General features: G+C 36.6%; 1 protein-coding gene across 1 annotated transcript in view; it reads left to right on the top strand.

The window, feature by feature from the left end:
* The first annotated feature begins 3,214 nt into the window (after positions 1-3,214).
* Positions 3,215-17,975, top strand: part of MPP5 (membrane palmitoylated protein 5) — a 29,708-nt gene continuing 14,947 nt past the window's right edge. Inside the window, exons 1-4 of the mRNA XM_027642444.1 lie at positions 3,215-3,727; positions 11,114-11,322; positions 16,893-16,970; positions 17,687-17,833. Coding sequence (XP_027498245.1) covers positions 3,361-3,727; positions 11,114-11,322; positions 16,893-16,970; positions 17,687-17,833 — 801 coding nt within the window. The 5' untranslated portion in view covers positions 3,215-3,360. The remainder of the gene's footprint in view (positions 3,728-11,113; positions 11,323-16,892; positions 16,971-17,686; positions 17,834-17,975) is intronic.

The raw sequence follows: 17,975 nt of genomic DNA on the forward strand, positions 1-17,975 counted from the left end.
GTGCCTGCCTTAAGTTGAATCTTATTTTTAACCTCAACTACACCACACCCTTAATTTGAGGACCAGGTTAACATTTTATCATTGTCATGTCTTCTATTTTACAGTTTACGTTCTTAGGATCGTTGTAGAGAGGGACTTCAGAGATTATCTGAATTTTTTTCCTTATGTACTTATTTCATTTGTCGCAGTTGGGCAGTAGTATTTTTCCAGAACTCTTGGAGATGAGGCTTTGTGATGGCTGACACAGACTTGAGACAGTAGAAGGAAGAAAGGGCTTGGAAGGGGTCACCCATTTTCAGAAGTTCTTTGATTAAAGGAAGTTGTTCAGCATTCCAGACTTGCAGCATGCCTGTGCTTTTATGGATTACCAACTGGTTATATTTGGGGGACCTGGGTTTTATGTAGTTGGTTTGATGTTTCAGTAACATCAAATTTTAAGCTGCCTGATCCATGATATTTTGTATCATCTGTTGTATTATTGGAGTGGTTTTTTTGCTGTACTATTTATTGCTTGTTTCGGAGGTATCTGGCTTTCTGGGATATATAAAATACTTTGTATTTATATTCTGAAACGCTTTTTAATTTTTATTGTGGTTTTCTGACTATTGCTATAAAAGTGTGACTACAGGAGAGTTCTAATTTTCTGTAACTTTTGTTTCTTTCTTACCTGATTGACTCAGATCTTATATACCGAAAGTAAGCAGCTATTATTACAGGCCACTTAAATGTCTTGGTAACCCTGTTCCAAGAATTTATATACTCTTTGTGTCTTGCATGCAGCTTATACTGAAGTGTAAGCAATGTTACTAAAATTGCCTATTAATATTTACTTCAGACTATATTTTTGTTTCTCTGGTCTTCAGTGCTTATTACTAAACTAAAGGGGTTTTAATCTTCTCGTTCTATATACAAATATTTGAGGTTTAAGTGTGCCCTTTTTTAGCTGGTACTTTTAAATTTGATGGAGGAGATGTAGCTAATCTCACTGTAAATATTTTTGATCAGTTATTAAATATTTGCCATCCACTTAATTTTCTGATGATTCTTTCTGATTAAGATTCTTTAGTGAGTGTGACGTCATTTAGCTTACACATGATTGAGTGTAAAGTTGCATTTTACTTACTGCATATCCTCAGATATTGGTTTTGAGTTTTTTAGTGCTGATTAAATGGATATTATTCATTCCCTCGAATTGTTTCAACACCTGTTGGTTGTACCATGTAGACTGAGGAATGTGAGTTTTCTTTCAGCTTGTCAGAGTTGAAAAGAGATGAGTGTAACTTTGAAAAGGCTCAGTCTTCAGACAAGCTATGACCAGTACAATGTGGATGAAAAAGAATTTGAATTAATCTTCCACCCACAGTTAAATTAGAGTTCTTTGCAATTTTATTGTACCTAATGAGACTTCCTTTTTTGGGATTGGTATTTCTGTACAGTGAAGTTGCCCTTTCAGAAGGGGAAATGTGACTTTCCGAGGATCATTTTGCTTAATTGTTATCTGCCTTTCTCTGAATTTGAGACTGGTTTTTTTTTAATGTGGTGCTTTATATTAACCCTGTCTGAATGCTAACTTTGGGACATTATTCTTTGAAAAGCTGTTCTTTTTGAGTTGGACATTATCTGAAAGCTTTATAGGCACTAAATAATTGTGAAGTACATGCAGTGCTGGCCCCAGTACCATGCAGGTTTTGTTCGACTTCTTTGTTGCGTGTTTTTTTCCTGAATGTGGGAATGTTGAACATATCAGTGCAGTACAATTAAGTGTCTTTTAAGGGCCAAAAGGGGATTTTTACTACCATACAGTGTTTTAATTTAATTTTCTTCTTCAAAGATTTTAGTAATAACTATTTTAGTATTGCCTAGACAGGAAACAATTACAGGAAATTGTTTCACTGTTGCTGTATGTAGCTGTGTGCTACTCCTTATGAAAATGAGAAGCTGTACTTACTTAGGATTCCAAGCTGGCAGAAATTTGCGTAGGAGTTTCTATTGCTGCTCCTCCAAAACACTACTACAGATATTTAATTTTTAACTTAATTACAATGTAAGTATCTTTCTCTTACTCCTCCAAACAGAAACATTTAGTTTAAGAAAGTTGGTGGTTGTTTTGGGGGGTTTTGTGTCTCAGTGCTTCCAGTGTATCTAGTGTATAATAAAACTTTGAGATATTTTCTAGTATTTCCTTTCAGTAACTTAAAAAAAAAAAGATTAAAAGTAACTTGGAAAGTTAAGTATATTGCTAGTATGGTACACAACTATCTATTAATTCTATGATGTTACATTATCCTCAATCTAATTGAATCACTGGCTTTGTAATACAGAAAGGCGATGTGGTACAAAACTCAGTGTTATATGTTGTATATTCAGGAGCTGAGTGGTTAATATTTATCAAGACATTTAAGTTCTTTAGGCTGAATCATCAGAAATAAGACACCAAGTTAAGATGGATGGAGTATGGTGGAACGTCACTACTTGACTGTAGAAACCACTTGTTATTCTCTGTCAAATCTGTACATCCGTACACCCACACAAGGGTTTTTACTCTTGTTTTTAATTCTTCCTGCTTTAATGCATACCTATAGGAAGTATTAAGAGTAGCTGCTAACCAGAACTGCCCAACCCTTTTCCTAGGACTTTATTTGGAAATGTGCAAGTGCCGTTCCAGACGGCTTTATATAGTATCTTTTGGAAGAACTCTGTGCCAGACCTGTCTTCTCTGAACCTGGGAAACAATGTTTACATAAAAATGCCTCAATTTATGAACAGTAAATGCAAATATCTTTACTTGTGTATAACATCCTAAACTACTTAGGAGTATGTTGTTTATAACAAGTTTTTCACATTTAGTGTTTCTAGGATTGTAAGCATGGTTTGCGTTAGAATTTTTTAGAATGAAAGAATAAATTCAAACTGGGTGGGAATGCTCAGAAAACTGCTGGTTTGCAGTTGTGTTAAGTACAGAATCGCCACTGCTTTCACTGGGGAATGTAAGAGGCTTTAATATTAGTTTAAACAGTGTTCCTTTTCTAACACTGGCACATGAAGTTTACTAAAATGTGTGAAAAAGATTTATAAGGATTCTGTAGTTCTTAGTAGGGGAAGAAGTGCTATGTAAATGTGGACGAAAAGTTCCATTGTCCCGATGCCTGGGGACCTTAGGTGTTTTCTTATTAATGCAGTTACTCATTAACTTCTTTTGAATATCTTTCATTAGATTTTCCTCTCGGATGTTTCTCAAGCGTCTTGTGATGGAAGGGAAACATTTTTGAATTTATGATGGATTTCACACAACATCATAACGAAAACTGGCCAAATAGCAGCATTTGTGTTTGAAGAGCATAAGCGTTATTACAAATAATCATGACAACTTCTCATATGAATGGACATATCACAGAAGATTCTGACAGTGAGACAAAAAATGTGGATCTTGCATCTCCTGAGGAACCTCAGAAGCACAGAGAAATGGCTGTTGATTGCCCTGGGGATTTGGGCTCCAGGATGATGCCCATGCGGCGGAGTGCTCAACTTGAGCGAATCCGTCAGCAACAGGAGGACATAAGGCGCAGACGAGAAGAAGAGGGAAAGAAGCAAGAACTGGACCTTACTGCTTCCATGAGGCTAAAGAAACTAGCACAAATTCCTCCTAAAACTGGTATAGATAATCCCATATTTGACACAGAAGAAGGAATTGTTTTGGAGAGTCCTCATTACACGGTGAAGACACTAGGTAGGTAAAATGCAGTGAGTGGGCTAATGGAATAAATATTTAGTTGATATTAATGTTCTTTTAGGCCACTGAAAACCTAAGTCAGATGATTTTTCCTATACAGATTTAAAGTGTGGTCCTTTGGATTTTTGGTGGCTTGGGTTTTTTTATTTAGTCAAACATCAGGCTGTGTGCCTCAGCAAAGGGGCTTTTCAAAACTGATGCGTTCAGGAAACAGTGAAATACCCTGCAGATAACTAATGAATTTGGTTGATGTCTTTATATTCTTAAGGCTGGGGAAAACAATGCAAGTGATACCCACTTTCGTGGCGTTGGATGAACCACGGACCAGAATAAGCAATAAATAAACACAGATTGTAATTTAAAATAAAAATACAAGCGGTTTTAATATTTTAAAGAGAAACATGCTGGTGGTTTTTTTCTCACTCTGTGTTACATTGTCAATTGTCATCTAATATAAATGTCACACCAATACTTCTCTTAAAGTTGATAATGAAAATCTGCTTACCTTGGCCCTTAGACATGGATGAAAATGTAATGTCAGTAATTTCTGAAGAAATAGATGCTGAAACTTTCCATTTCATATCTGTCATTGTTTTAACTGTGCTTATGTAGAAAAAGTTTCTAACCTTTCTTCCTCAAATGTAAGTATCTATTAAAATAAAATGTGTTGTGTCACTAGAGCGAAAAAGAGGCATTTGGAGTTTGTAGGAGTCCAGTTCAGATTTCCAAATCTATACCTGTTTAGAGATCCAGACTGCTTTAAAAAGGCAACCCTTTCTTTGGGCTGCACTAAACATTCTTGCAATTTTTTTTCCTATTGGCCAGTAGTTGAGAACACAGAGTGAAAAATAGCTATGAAATTGCCAATTTATTCCTTTTTTACTTCATCTATTTGTGTGCCCAAGCAACACTTCTGCTAAAGACACGTCTCAGCTCCGTAGTCTCTGGTAATCCTTATTGTACAAATCCCTCTTTAGGAAAATTTAGATTAAAAGGGTCATCAGGAAGTCATCCTGTTCAACCTCCTGTGGAAAGTAGGGTCAGTTACAAACAAGGCAGGTGTGCCTTGTTTTAGTGCAGAGCTTGTCAACTTCTCTCTGAGACATCTCTTTGTAAGAAGCAGATTCCCTCATTAACTTTGTGAAGTGTTAGGTATTCGATTGTGAAATTCACTTAGAGGGAGCACGAAGCAGAAGATGCAAAGATGGACATCAAACAGTAGAAGTGACTTCAGTTGGGACTTGCTTAGCCACAGGTCAATATTCTCACCTAAAAGACATATCTTCAGAAGAAGCTCTATGGATTAACACACACACACACACAAAATAAAATCAGTATTGTAAAAAATACTGAACAAGGGTAGTTTAGCACCTCCATAATTCACTAGCACCTGTCCAGGCTTATTTGGGGTTTTCTAATCAAGCTCAAAAGCTCTGAAGACTTACTGCTGGAGGAATTGGAAACTGGAACTGCAAAAGGAAGGAAAGAGTAATTTGGAATTAGAAAGCTGGGGCTGGCTTTCATGGCTGAGATGCTGAAAACTTGGAGGGAGGGCTAGTGGGCAAACCAGTGGGCAAAACAGCTAGCCATGGAAGCTGGTAGGGATGAGAAAGGAGTAATATGTATGGGTCTGATATGCTTGAGAACCAGTAAGGAGTTGGAATAGACTGAAGCTGTTTGAACAGAAGAGATAATGGTGAAAAAATAAATGTGATGATGAAAGGTGGGGTTTAAAATCTTTCAATGAGGTGTTAAAAAGGGTACAGGCTGCAGGAGAAGCTGAGGGATTGTCAGAGAAAGTATTTGTGAAAAGCTGGAAGGAGGAAACTAGTTTTGGCTCAGCAAGTGTAGAAGGGGGGAGGTTGGTGTGAATCGAAGTAGGATTCTGAGAATACTTGATGTAAGAAAAGAGAAACACCAAACACTGGAGACAGGAAGAATACAGAGGTGTGTATGTGGAAAGAAGTAAATTAGGAAATAGCAATATATGATATAGGATGCATCTTGAAGGAAAATGACTAGGTGATTTTTGTCCACAAAAAAACCCTACTTTTGTAATTAAAATTTGGTTCTTGTCATTGTTTGGATCGGATACACTTAAGATTGAAGAAGAGAGGATTTATAGTTTAGTGCTCTGTGAGCCAACAGTGTGCCCTTGAGGCCAAGAAGGCCAGTAGTACCCTGGAGTGCATCAGGAAGAGCATGGCCAGCAGGTCAAGGGAGGTGATCCTGCCACTCTACTCAGCCCTGGTGAGGCCTCACCTGGAGCACTGTGTCCAGTTCTGGCCTCCTCTCAGTACAAGAGAGACATGGAGCTCCTGGAGTGGATCCAGTGGAGGGCAACAATGATGATTAAGGAACTGGAACACCTCTCATGGGGAAAGGGTGAGGGACCTGAACCTGTTCAGCCTTTAGAAGAGATGACTGAGGGGACCTCATCAATGTCTATGAGTATCTAAAGGGAGGGTGACAAGAGGATGGATCCAAGCTCTTCTCGGTGATGCCAAGCAATAGGATAAGAGGCATTGGGCAGAAACTGATGAACAGGAAGTTCCACCTGAACATGAGGAAGAACTTCTTTCCTGTGTGGGTGACTGAGCACTGGAACAGGTTGCCCAGAGAGGTTGTGGAGTCTCCCTCACTGGAGATATTCAGGAACTGTCTGGACGCAGTCCTGTGCCATGTGCTCTAGGGTGACCCTGCTTGAGCAGGGAGGTTGGACCAAATGACCCACTCTGTGATTCTGTGACTAAGAGTGGTGCTTTTGATTGTACTCAGCTGTGATGTTGAGTTGTTGCAAACATAGGAGAAAATAGTTGTGAGTGAAACACTGCGGTCTTCTAACATCTATAGTCCCTAAAGAATGAAAACTAGGTTAAATTTTATATTTAGCAAAGTGCTTGTGCAGTAACTTGAACTCTTCCAAAATTTTCCTCTACTATTAAGCATATGTCCAGTTTCTGGAGTAATCTTTCTAACATCTGACACTAATGCTGAATTTCAAAGGAAGGATAGTTTTTCTTTTTCTGGGAAAGGTGTCTGTTTCTGATTAGTATCAAGGCTAGGGATATTGTCTTCTGCATATGTATTTATATACACATACAGAATAATACAGATTTGTAGAGGGGATTTGAGTCTGTCATTGTTAATACTTTTGCTTTTTTATTCAAAACCTGAATTAGGCCAGATTTTTTTGAATTTACATATACAGCTTTTTGGTCTCCAGGGAACTTACTAGCTTATGACTTTATTAAAAAAACAACTGTGCTAGCATGTGAACTTTTTGTAGTTGTCTCTTTGGTTTTACTGAATTTCTGATCTACACTGCTCCTGCTCTTTCCCTCTTTCCAGTTTTGCTGTCCAGGTTAGAGTGCTCAGTCACTTTCACAAATCTCTGAGCTTGAGTAGAAAACCCCAAATAAACCTGGACAGGTGCTAGTGAATTATGGAGGTGCTAAACTACCCTTGTTCAGTATTTTTTACAATACTGATTTTATTTTGTGTGTGTGTGTGTGTGTTAATCCATAGAGCTTCTTCTGAAGATACATCTTTTAGGTGAGAATATTGACCTGCGTGTCTGTATTTTTAATTTTAAAAACATTTTTAAGTACCAATGTCTAATTTGGCAGATCTTTGCCAAGTCTTTAATGTTTTCTTCATTAAAAAAAAACCAGACTAGATTAAACAAATCAGATTTTATTTACAAAAATAAAGGAGGACACTTAATCAAAAGAATTTTAAAGGGCATGTTTATTATCAAAACAGTATATGATTTAGACAGCTGTCTCAATGGAAATAACATTCTCTGCACCTAGAACATGTGCATATAAGTATTTAACAGACTTTTTCACAGCAGTACACTTCTATAAAATGTAGACTCTTTGTTTGCTACAGTTCATTCAGGTAACTTAGTTAAATGAGTAACTGACATTTCACGGAAGTAAATCCTTTCTGACTTCAGTGAATTTTTTTTTAGGGGAAAAGCTGGCTATTTTTTTACTTTTTATACCTTGGCCAAAACTTATTTATAAATATGTTATAAGTAGACTTTCAGAAATACTGTTTTATCCAAACCTCCTTTTTCTTAGCCCCATGATTCAAGTTATATTTGGAGAATTAAAGTGATGGCACCAGCACATAGAGTACTCTAGAGATCTATAAAAAGGCTTAGGAATGAAGATATTGGTGCTGACATATAATAACACCCATCTTCTTAAGCTTGCTGTTCTTAACTTTTTTGGTTTAGGTGATAAACAACATTTATTTTCTTTTCCTTATTTTCTAATCTAACATGTTAAGCTGTGACCGCGGGTCCTCCCCTGCAGTTGCATAGTTCTGCCCTGGCAGTCTTTTGATTAATGCGTATATTGCACAGTGCTCAGTCACATTCCAGCCATTTCATAGTCTAATGGAAAAAAGGCTGCAACACTTCTTGTAAAAGAAGACTTGACAAAAATCAGTATTTGATTGCTGATTGATCTACGATTAAAAAATGGACTTATTCTGCAAAAGAACCCTGACTTTTCTGTGAGTAAATGCAGATGTTAGTCTTTTACTGAATTTTTTTTTCCTCAAGACAACCTTTCAACAGGAAATAGCTAGAGATGGAGTCTTTCGTTACCTGGCTTTTTTTAAATTATTGTTATTTTAAAAAGACCAAAACCAACAAAGAAAACCAAACTCTTCACCAAAATCTAATCTGTAATCTAGAATTTAGAAACAGGAACCTAGAGAGAATTAGGCATGCATAAAGCCAGATTTGTATGTGGGTTTATGTGTAATGGGTTTTTTATTAAACAAGTGACTAGGAAATTGATTGTTATCTTTTGAGGAATATTTCATTTCACTCCTTTCAAGCATTATTTCTCTTTTATAATTGTGCTGAGGGGTATATTTGTTTGCTTTTTTGTGGTGGTGGGAAATCACTTGGTATAAGACTTTGGCACCCAGCAGGTGAAGCCTCACTATAGAAAGGAATTATATGGGGAAGAGAGTACTGTGGTAGTTTGTAAGAAAGAGCAGCACGGAAGGAACTAGCTAAGTGCTGAAAAGAGAATATATAAAGGTATCTAGGAACAGGATGTCTCTGTTATAGATACAGTGTAATATGTCTTTCTATATGAGTTTATATCTTATATATGTATTAGAAAGAATTATGTGTGTATATGTGTATGTATTTGAATTTTCAGATATATAAGGAAGGAGAGACAATTCAGAAATAATGGAATAAAATAACAGGATGAGTTAGAAAAAGTCAATGTCTTCTCTAGCACCTCACTGCTTTTTGAATCCAGCAAAAGTAACAAATAACAGAACTTTGAGTTGATATGTTTATTAATTGAATAGGTATCAATGAGAGCTCTACAGTAACATCTGTTTTACACATCTCTTTTTGTTAATGCTTGAAAATAGCACCCTTCCTCAGACTTGAGAGAATGAGTTGCAGAGATGCTTTAGTTCTCTGCATACTTCACTAGATGAGAATTTTGCCAGCTGACATCATCCTATTTAACAAATATTCTCACTTGTAGAGTGTTCTTTATCCTTCTCTCCAAATGATATTTCTCCCCATGTGGTAAGCAGTATATTGTGTACACAATTTCCTGGTGAGACATTGGCTACCTTAATTGGTGTTGTGAGTTGTACTGAATTTCACCAGTGGAATATCCTGCACAGCTGGTATCCAAACTTTCTGTGCAACTACTGCCCTTTGTTCCCTTGGTGGTTACAGGAAGAAGCCCTTGACCTTTGGTGGGTAGGATGTTTTTAGCATGTGTGAAATGGTTCTGGAGGGGTGTTAATTACTTTTTTTTGTTGTCCTGTGGACAGTGAAGAGTAGTAGCTCTGGCTTGTTTGTTTCCTTTTATAATACAGAAGACTAACTTGCAAACTTAGAATTGGCAACAGATATGTAGGTAAGGTTTGTCTGAAATAAAAACCATTAAACTTGTTTGAAATACATATTTTATTAGGTCATATGGTCTTCATGTGCCCATTTATCAACCATTTTTCATCTTGTTCTGGACAGTTTTGAATCTAGGCTTGTGTTCAGTGGACTGATGAATTCGAGGTTAAAAATATGTAAGGGAAACTTCTTAGCAGAAGTATTCATGTGAGTTAACAGAATCTACTATGATTTTTTCATGTAAAAAGCAACTTAGCTGATGTCTTGATAGCGTTCCTAATTTTTTTAGCTCATAATGAATAAATGAAGGTTGCTAAAACTTAAACCGTTCTCAAAGCTGATATTTTGATATCGGTAAGGGAGATGAAAATTCTCAGTTGATAATGAGGTCAAAATTTGGGATTTTCTTTGTTGTTCATTTTTTAAAACCACCAATATTCAGAAGTTCAAATTTACTTGCATTTATTAAAATATAAGATAGCTGACCAGCCTCTTGTGGCTGAACAGGCTTTTTTCAGATAATGTATGTTATTTCAGGCTCAAAATATCCACTGTTTTTTTGGTCTGCTTGAGGATTTTTCACCTGGGTTTGATTCACATTCCTTGTGTCAGGTAGTTTCTCAAGTACTTAATACTGAGAAGTGACATACTTTGCACAAATTTGGATTGGTTTAAAAAAATATAAAAGTCTTTGAAAAGCACCTGTAAAGCATCAGATCAATTCTTGAAACTCAAGAATGTAGTACATGTGTAGTATTTACAAACATATAGAAACTGGTTATTAAAACGTTAAAATATTTTACTGCCCCAGCAGAACCCAAACTCTTGCAGGTAAAAGATATGGACTTTCCTCTGGTGTAGATAACTTTCAAAACTCATAGATGTTCATACATGATATTTTTTCATTGTTTTTATTTTAATGTGCTAAGATTGAGCATAATTTTATGTTTATAAATTGAATGTAGTTAACTTATCAAACACACATTTTATAAGTAGGCAATATTTGGTTGAGATACATACATGCCTGCCACATGTGGCAGATGCAAATGTAAAGGTGGATCAGTGAATATTCAGTGCATCAAGATTAGCTTAGCAAAGTGGTTATTTTCATATTGCAGTGTAGTCCCTCTTTCACATTTAGCTATACATGAGCTGCAGTTATGGGATCTTTCACGTATTAGCAATTTCTTTTGTGGAAGAACTGCTCCTGCAATAGGAATTTAAATTTGAGCAGTGTATCAGCTTTTTTCTCTCTTCCCTTACTTACTTGAGGGTTTTTTGTTTGGTTTTTTTCCTACTTTTTTAATTCAGTTACATTCTGCTACCAAACATTAGAGTGAATATGGATAACTAATAAACTTGCATACATCACTACTGATTTAAAAACTGAACAGCAGTGTAAATCTTAATATAAACATTCCTAAATTATTTATCTTGATAACTCATATCCTATTTGTATTTTGTTATTTCTTACCTAGAAGTGGAAGAACTGCTAACTTCTCTTAAGCATATCCAGCACGTTTTGGTAGACCCTCAGAGCCAAGAGGACATCTCGCTCATTTTACAGCTTGTCCAGAATAGCGATTTTCAGAATGCGTTTAAGATACACAATGCTGTTACTGTGCACATGAACAAAGCCAGTCCTCCATATCCTCTCATCTCCAATGCACATGAACTAGCACAAGAGGTATGTACAGTATGCATCCCTGTGATATATGTGAAACCTATAATCATAGCTACTGCTGAAATATGTACTCGTCAAGCTTGTCTGAGTTACTGAATGTTGAATATGAAAGGAATTATAATAGTCACTGCTTGCTGTATCTGGTTTTTCCAGATTTCCCAACAGTAACCAGAAAAATATTTTGGGGATAGGGACTCCATTTTTAGCATGGATAGATATGTAGCAGAGAAGGTACTATGTTTAAACATAGGAAAAAGAAGCGGTTTTGAAAATCTAACTCTCTTACCGTCGATATTCTTTGTTTCAAGCGTTCAGGGATTGAGTTACAGTTCTCTCTTACTGTGGCTCTCCTCTGAATTGAACCATGGTTCTTTGATGGGGAAGCATCTCTGAAAATACAACCACACTGGAAACAAGCATTCTGCTTTAAAGTGAGCAACATACTTAATTTCAATGTTTTAATTACTGCTGTGATGGTCAGATTACATTTAATTTTTTGTCTGACAGATGACAGCTCTTTTATAAGATTTGATGTTTTTTAGAAATTGTTAAAATATTCTGAGGGATTGCTCAGTAACTTCTGTCACAATTTTCCTGGTTCATGTATATATTGCGGTGAAGTGTGGCTACATCTGAGATGAATATCTGTTTGTTAACTTTGAAGTAGGTAGTTTAAATACCAGTATCAGTGCAAGTCTAGCGCTGTAGTTCAGCAAAACCAGATCTCAAGGCTGGATAAAGGCTCCAGCATTTAGCACCCGGTGAACCAAACTGACTCAGGTACACTGGTTGGGGTGTTTCAGTATGGCAGCAGGTTGTGGGTGTTGGTGGGTGGTTTTGGGTTTGTTTGTTTTAGTGTCTGGTTTTCTTTTTGCCTGAGGCATTTTTTTTCAACAGATTTTTCCACTCTCCTTCCTTTTTCTAGACTTTAGCCTTGTAAGTCAACAGTATTGTAGCAAGTTTGAAGTTCTTTTGCGGAAGAAATTACTGATTCTTGAAGGACATCATTTAAATGCTATCTAAAGCTGCACTTGCTGATTAAACTGCAGCTTGGGATTTTCCTGTTTAGGTTTGTCAGTAAGACTGTGCCAAAACCAGGTGGGAGTATTTTACATATGAGCTTCCCTCCATCTTACTCATCAGCCTGTAGGCTGCTTCAGAATCCTCATTAGGCTTCTTCAGTGTCTGTAAGTCTGAAGGAACCTTTTCAATTAACTTCTGTTTGTAAGCTACTTCCCCAAACATCCACTATACTTAGGCCTAGTTTGGGATTTCATTCAATACAAGCCAGAATTTTTGAACCTCCTTTTGTCATTACAGATTTAACTCTTAAGGGTTAACTCTTAAGAAAGCTGGATTTTCCCCTTTGTGAATATGATGTCCTTTTATTTGCTACTTAATAGAAGTTTCCAAGAAGAAAATATGCCTAGGAAGACTCTAGGTCTGTTTTCAGAATTTCACATTCCTCCCCATTTTTCACTACCCCTTACCTTCCCAACATATTCTTCTCTTTTTTTCAGGTGATTTGGTAAATCCTAAAATCAGAAGGTGGTGCAAAGCCAGTTTTGTGTCTCTTACCAGTCCATGAAGAAGGTTAAGCAAAAAGAAAATGTTTCATTAATCCAAAGTTTTTAAACCAACACAATTTGATCATCACCTGCAAGACTATTACATAAAAGGCAAACATATCACTGCACTCATTTTGATTCTTCATCTCCCATCCCTGTCTTGTCCAGCCTTGAAATTCCTGAAAAGTCAATATTTTGCATATGTCTGTGCCCGTTTTCAGATGTAATCTAGTTTCCCAGTGATTCAGCTTCTTATGTATTTAAGTGACTTGTATTTTGCAATATGTTAAATAACATCCTAAAATGATAGAGCCAGAAACTCAGGACAAATATTTCTGTGTCTGACAGAAGTGTCTCAAGAGGAGGAACACCTTGAGGCCTTCATTCACATCATTCTATATTTCCTTGTCTTGTCTGAATAGAAGATCTTATGTTTGCTTTTCAGATCTTTTATTCCTTTTGGAAAGACTTCTGTATTTGTTGTGGTAGCAGTATGGGAGGAAATTATTTCTGCTTTAGAAAAAGTTGGTGGTGTTTTTGTTTTGTTGGGGTTTCTTGTTGGTGTGGGGGGTTTTTTAACCCTGACGACGTGTCTATCTTGCATGCCCAAGTTTTTTCTTGTACTCTGATTTTTTGTTGTCTTTTGCTTTTTCCATCCCTAAGCATGGGTATGGGAAGCTCCCCCAGAAAGCAATTCATTTACTTACTTTGGAGTGTTTTTGAAAAGACATTTGCAGAAGCCTGGATTTAAGATACTGATAACATCATGATAAAGCCACAAGACATTACAAGGAAGAAAAATAGCAGATACATGCATGACATTAATTTTAAATGGCAGGTAGTGCTAATGTGCATATTTTAGTGCACAGGTCATCAGTGACAGTGTATAACTCTGAAACTGTTTTGGAGTGTGTGCCCTAATTTAAAGCTACAGACATATTTTGTTTGAGGCTATATGCTGTGGAAGAGAAGAGCTCTAACAGGCAAAGACAGTTTGCAACACAATTTTAGAAGGCAACTTTTGAGGCATCCTTGCTTTTAAAACAGAAGTAATATTAGTTACATTAGTGTACTTTTTAAAAAAAAATTTTCTAGTCCTCTTTTGAAAATACTTAAAATTAGTAATACACCTGTACAGTTAATTTTTCCCGTCAATTCTGATAACTAGACAAAAATAGCTCAAGACTTGTCCTTTTTTTTTTAAAGAAACTTTAATTGAATTAAAAAGGTGGAATGAAGCACTTGAGCTTAAGGAATTTATTTGAGAAAGCTTATCTTCATGTAATGGGGTGTAGTCGAAATCTTAAATAAAAATAGCCAGTTAACATCAAGTGTGATTAAATTGATTTTAAATCCATTTAAACTTGACCAAGATGGGGGCAAGGATTATGGGAACATGGTCTGAATCTTGACCTTGTGAGAATATTTGATGCAGCATTCCAGACAGTTTATAATTTTTGGCCTGTAACAGGACATACCTTAAAGATGTTCTTGCTATTAAGTGTACATAATAAGTTCAATTTATATAGGCTATGTTTCTAAACGTTTTGGATTTGTTACTGTTGCTTCTGCAAATTCAAGCAAATAAACCAGATCAGTACTTTTGAGGGGATACACTGGAAGCTTGTAATTTCTGGTGTAAGTGCACTAGTATGTATATGTACATTGCATCCAACAGTCCTGCTCACCTGAGAGTAAACAAAAACAGGATTTTGCAGGTGCAGTTAAATTCTGAATGTTTAATATCGCTCCAGCACATGCCTCCACCATACATGCCTCCAAACTGTGGTGTGTATAGTGAAACCAAATTGATAGCTTTTGGAGGGCTGCTTGAACTAAAGTTAACATAATTAACAATAAAAGCTAGTCTGAAGAGTTAAGAAAATACAAGTATTGCCACATATTCAGTGCAATTCATGCTTTATGTGGTGTTTCACTTCTGGAATGACAGGCTACTTCAAATTTCTTAGTCTGATAAAGCTGTGGGATTCATTACAATGAGTTACAAAGGACTCTGGCATGCAGCAATACTGGTGTGATAGGTGGTGTATTTGGCAGCCTAAAGGTTTCCTGGCGCTTCATTAAATAAACAAATAAGAGATGTATCTTTCTCTTAAAGAAGGGAGGAGTCAATAAAGTTTTGAATAATCAAATTATTCAAAGACAAAATTCAACTTGAATAAAGGATGTTCACCACACACAGAATAACTGGTTGGACCAGGTTGCTTTCTTTTCCACTGCCAAATCCGCAGCCTCTGACCTTGCATTCAGAAGGTTGTCTTGCTTGCAGGACTTCCAAGTTGCTTTCTGAGTAGGCTTTCCTGTAAAAAGGTTATAAAGATTGGATAAATAAGACTTTAAAGCTTCTTGTGTCTTCTTCAATAAAGGAATTCGAAGTCCTTTGAAAGTTAAGAGACCTTAAATAAACCTCTATGAGAAAGTCTGTTGTATAGAAGACTCTTTTCTGTTTACACAGGACAACTTGTTAGTGAAATATGTCCTTTACAGAGCTCTGTCTGCTATATGACACTCTAAAATTTACTCTAAGCCAGGCGTAATAGCTTCCTGGCTAATTCAGAGGTATGTCTGAAGTCAGACTTCTGTGAAACTGACTTCTTTCTGTTCTCTAGGATTTTAAAGAAATCACTTAAAAATAATTTAAATCTGTCTTCTTGTTTGGCTATTCTGAGGTATACTACATTCACCATGAGATATGCTCTAGAGATGTCAAAAGGAAGGCATTAGGAGGTTATGCCAGGTTTATTGCTAAGCATGGGAACTTGTTCCACGTGGCAGTGTTTGGTTGGCTATGTGAGGATCCTGCTTCATGGAAACAGTTCATATAGAGGCTTCTGCTAGAATTTAAAATTTTCTTGACTTTTCTCAGTACTGCCATCTAGTTGCATCCAAGAGAGTTGTTAGTATTTCTGTAGATAATTGCTCCTAGGCTAGAGGCTTTCCCTTGGGTGTTCTTAGATCATACAAAATGCTTTATTTTCTCTTTGAAACTTTTAGTCTCTTGATTCTCTGATGGCACATTACCTCATCTGTAGGAGTAAAAAGCTTTTGGAAAAAAATGTTTTCTATCTCTCTGAAAGCTGCTGCTCTGATATGTATAATCTGCTCTTGATGTGTCTGTATTCATTTGTGCTGTTGGACTTGTGTGCCTTTGGTCAAATTAAGCCAGAGGATAATGGCTATGGAAAGTATCTTCTTCAGCCTCACCTTTACATAAGGAGGAGTTCCCTGCTCCTGGCTTTCTCTGTGAGCATCCCAGTATTTGCAAGAGATGATGGCAAGGCTTGTTTGGTAACTGTATGAGACGGAAAACCTATTTTGGCAATGGAAGCTGCTTGAGCAAAACCTGTCCTTGTGTTAAGGTAGATGATTTTGGAACCAGCCGAAGAAACCAGGTTTTCAGGGAGGGACTTCTTGAAGTTTTGATTTGTACACTTGAGACAGGAGCTCTGGATGCATTGCAAAACCTGTCTCAGAATCTTTGGCCTTGATGTTGGTGGAAATAGTTTGCGTAATAAGGGTATCATAGTCTTTTAAGGAAGAGACGGGCTTGTCACGCTGAGAAATTACTCCAGTTTAAAAGCCCAGCAGCATATTCACATAACACATTGTGATTGATTCCACTAACGTGAAATCACTAACTTTCACTAACTTTCTAGAGTTTAATTCTTTTTGTGTGCATTTTTGTGATACCTGAGCTCATTGCCAGTCTCTGGTATTGACAAATCTGTGTGATATACTGAGTACCAGCTTAGATTTGGTAGATAATTACTGAGGCAAGATGTGCTGGATTAGTCCTGTGGTGTCATTGCATGTTTTCCTGATGTGTACCAGATTAACTTCAATCTGCAGCCATTGTAACTACATGGATATACTTTATTTTCAGTGAAATGAGTAATGGCAATAGAGGGTTGTGCTTGAGTAGACAGGGGAGGGTTGATAAATCACTGTGTAGATTGAGAGTTTTACTACTTGATTTCTTTTTAGGTACAGTGTGTTTTGAAACCCAGCCACCATAAGGATGGACAGGAGCTTAATGCTTTGCTGAATGCCCCTCACATGCAGGTAAAACAAAATGAAGCTTCTAATCTAATGGATGTATTTCTTATTGCTGTTTTCATTTGCAAAAAATAAGTTATACTGTCTTGGGCTGACTGGGCAAGGATGGATTTTATGCCTCAACCTTCATTTTTCTAGGATGAGGAGTTTCCAGTTTACAGAAACCAATGAAAATTTCTAATCAAGTGTAGTTTATTATTATATTTAGCCCTTGCTACAGTCTACAAGTTTTACAGGATAATTTGCAGATAAACAATGCAGCAGTTGATCAGTAGCAACAGGGCAACACATGAGCTGCTTTGCTTATCTATGTTTTTACCTTTGACAGCTGTTTCTTGCTTACCATAGGATACATAAAGGGAATTTTGTCCTGGGGTGGTGATGTAACTGGTTTTCACTGCAAAACTTATTATGTCTGAATCTGCAGTCACATACATAGTAAACTAGTGTCTGGGTTTTTTTGTACAGAGAAGCTAGAAGTACAGTCACAGTTGTGTTCAAAATTGCTTTTTTATTATTTTCCAATTTGAAAGAAAAGTTTTGAAAAACAGTAGGTGCTACATAGCTGTGATAAATTATTTTTTTTATTGCTTGAGTCAATTTACAGTATTCTATAACCTGCAGAGACTATTGAAATTGCAGAATTTCGTTGAACTGTACTATTTTGTATACATATCAAGTGTGACATTTTCTGTAATTGAGTTGATTTTGTTTAACACCAGGCACTTTTACTGGCTCATGATAAAGTTGCAGAACAAGAAATGCAACCAGAGCCTATGGCAGATGAAAAAATTTATGAGAATGTTGGTGTGTATGGAGGGGAGACGGTTAAAATAGTTCGCATTGAGAAAGCTCGGGATATTCCATTGGTAAGTACTGCTACTCACTAAGTTATGTGTAAAGGAAGTAAGCTTTTTTATCCTTTTCAGATTGCTATGAAACTTTTGGAATTTGAATGTGAAGGTAATGTTTGACTTGTAAACACTCTCCCTCCTTCCCTCCAAAATGAGA

This window comes from Corapipo altera, unplaced genomic scaffold (genome assembly GCF_003945725.1).
Source record: "Corapipo altera isolate COAL_440 unplaced genomic scaffold, ASM394572v1 23b, whole genome shotgun sequence".
NCBI classification, from domain to species: Eukaryota; Metazoa; Chordata; class Aves; order Passeriformes; family Pipridae; genus Corapipo; species Corapipo altera.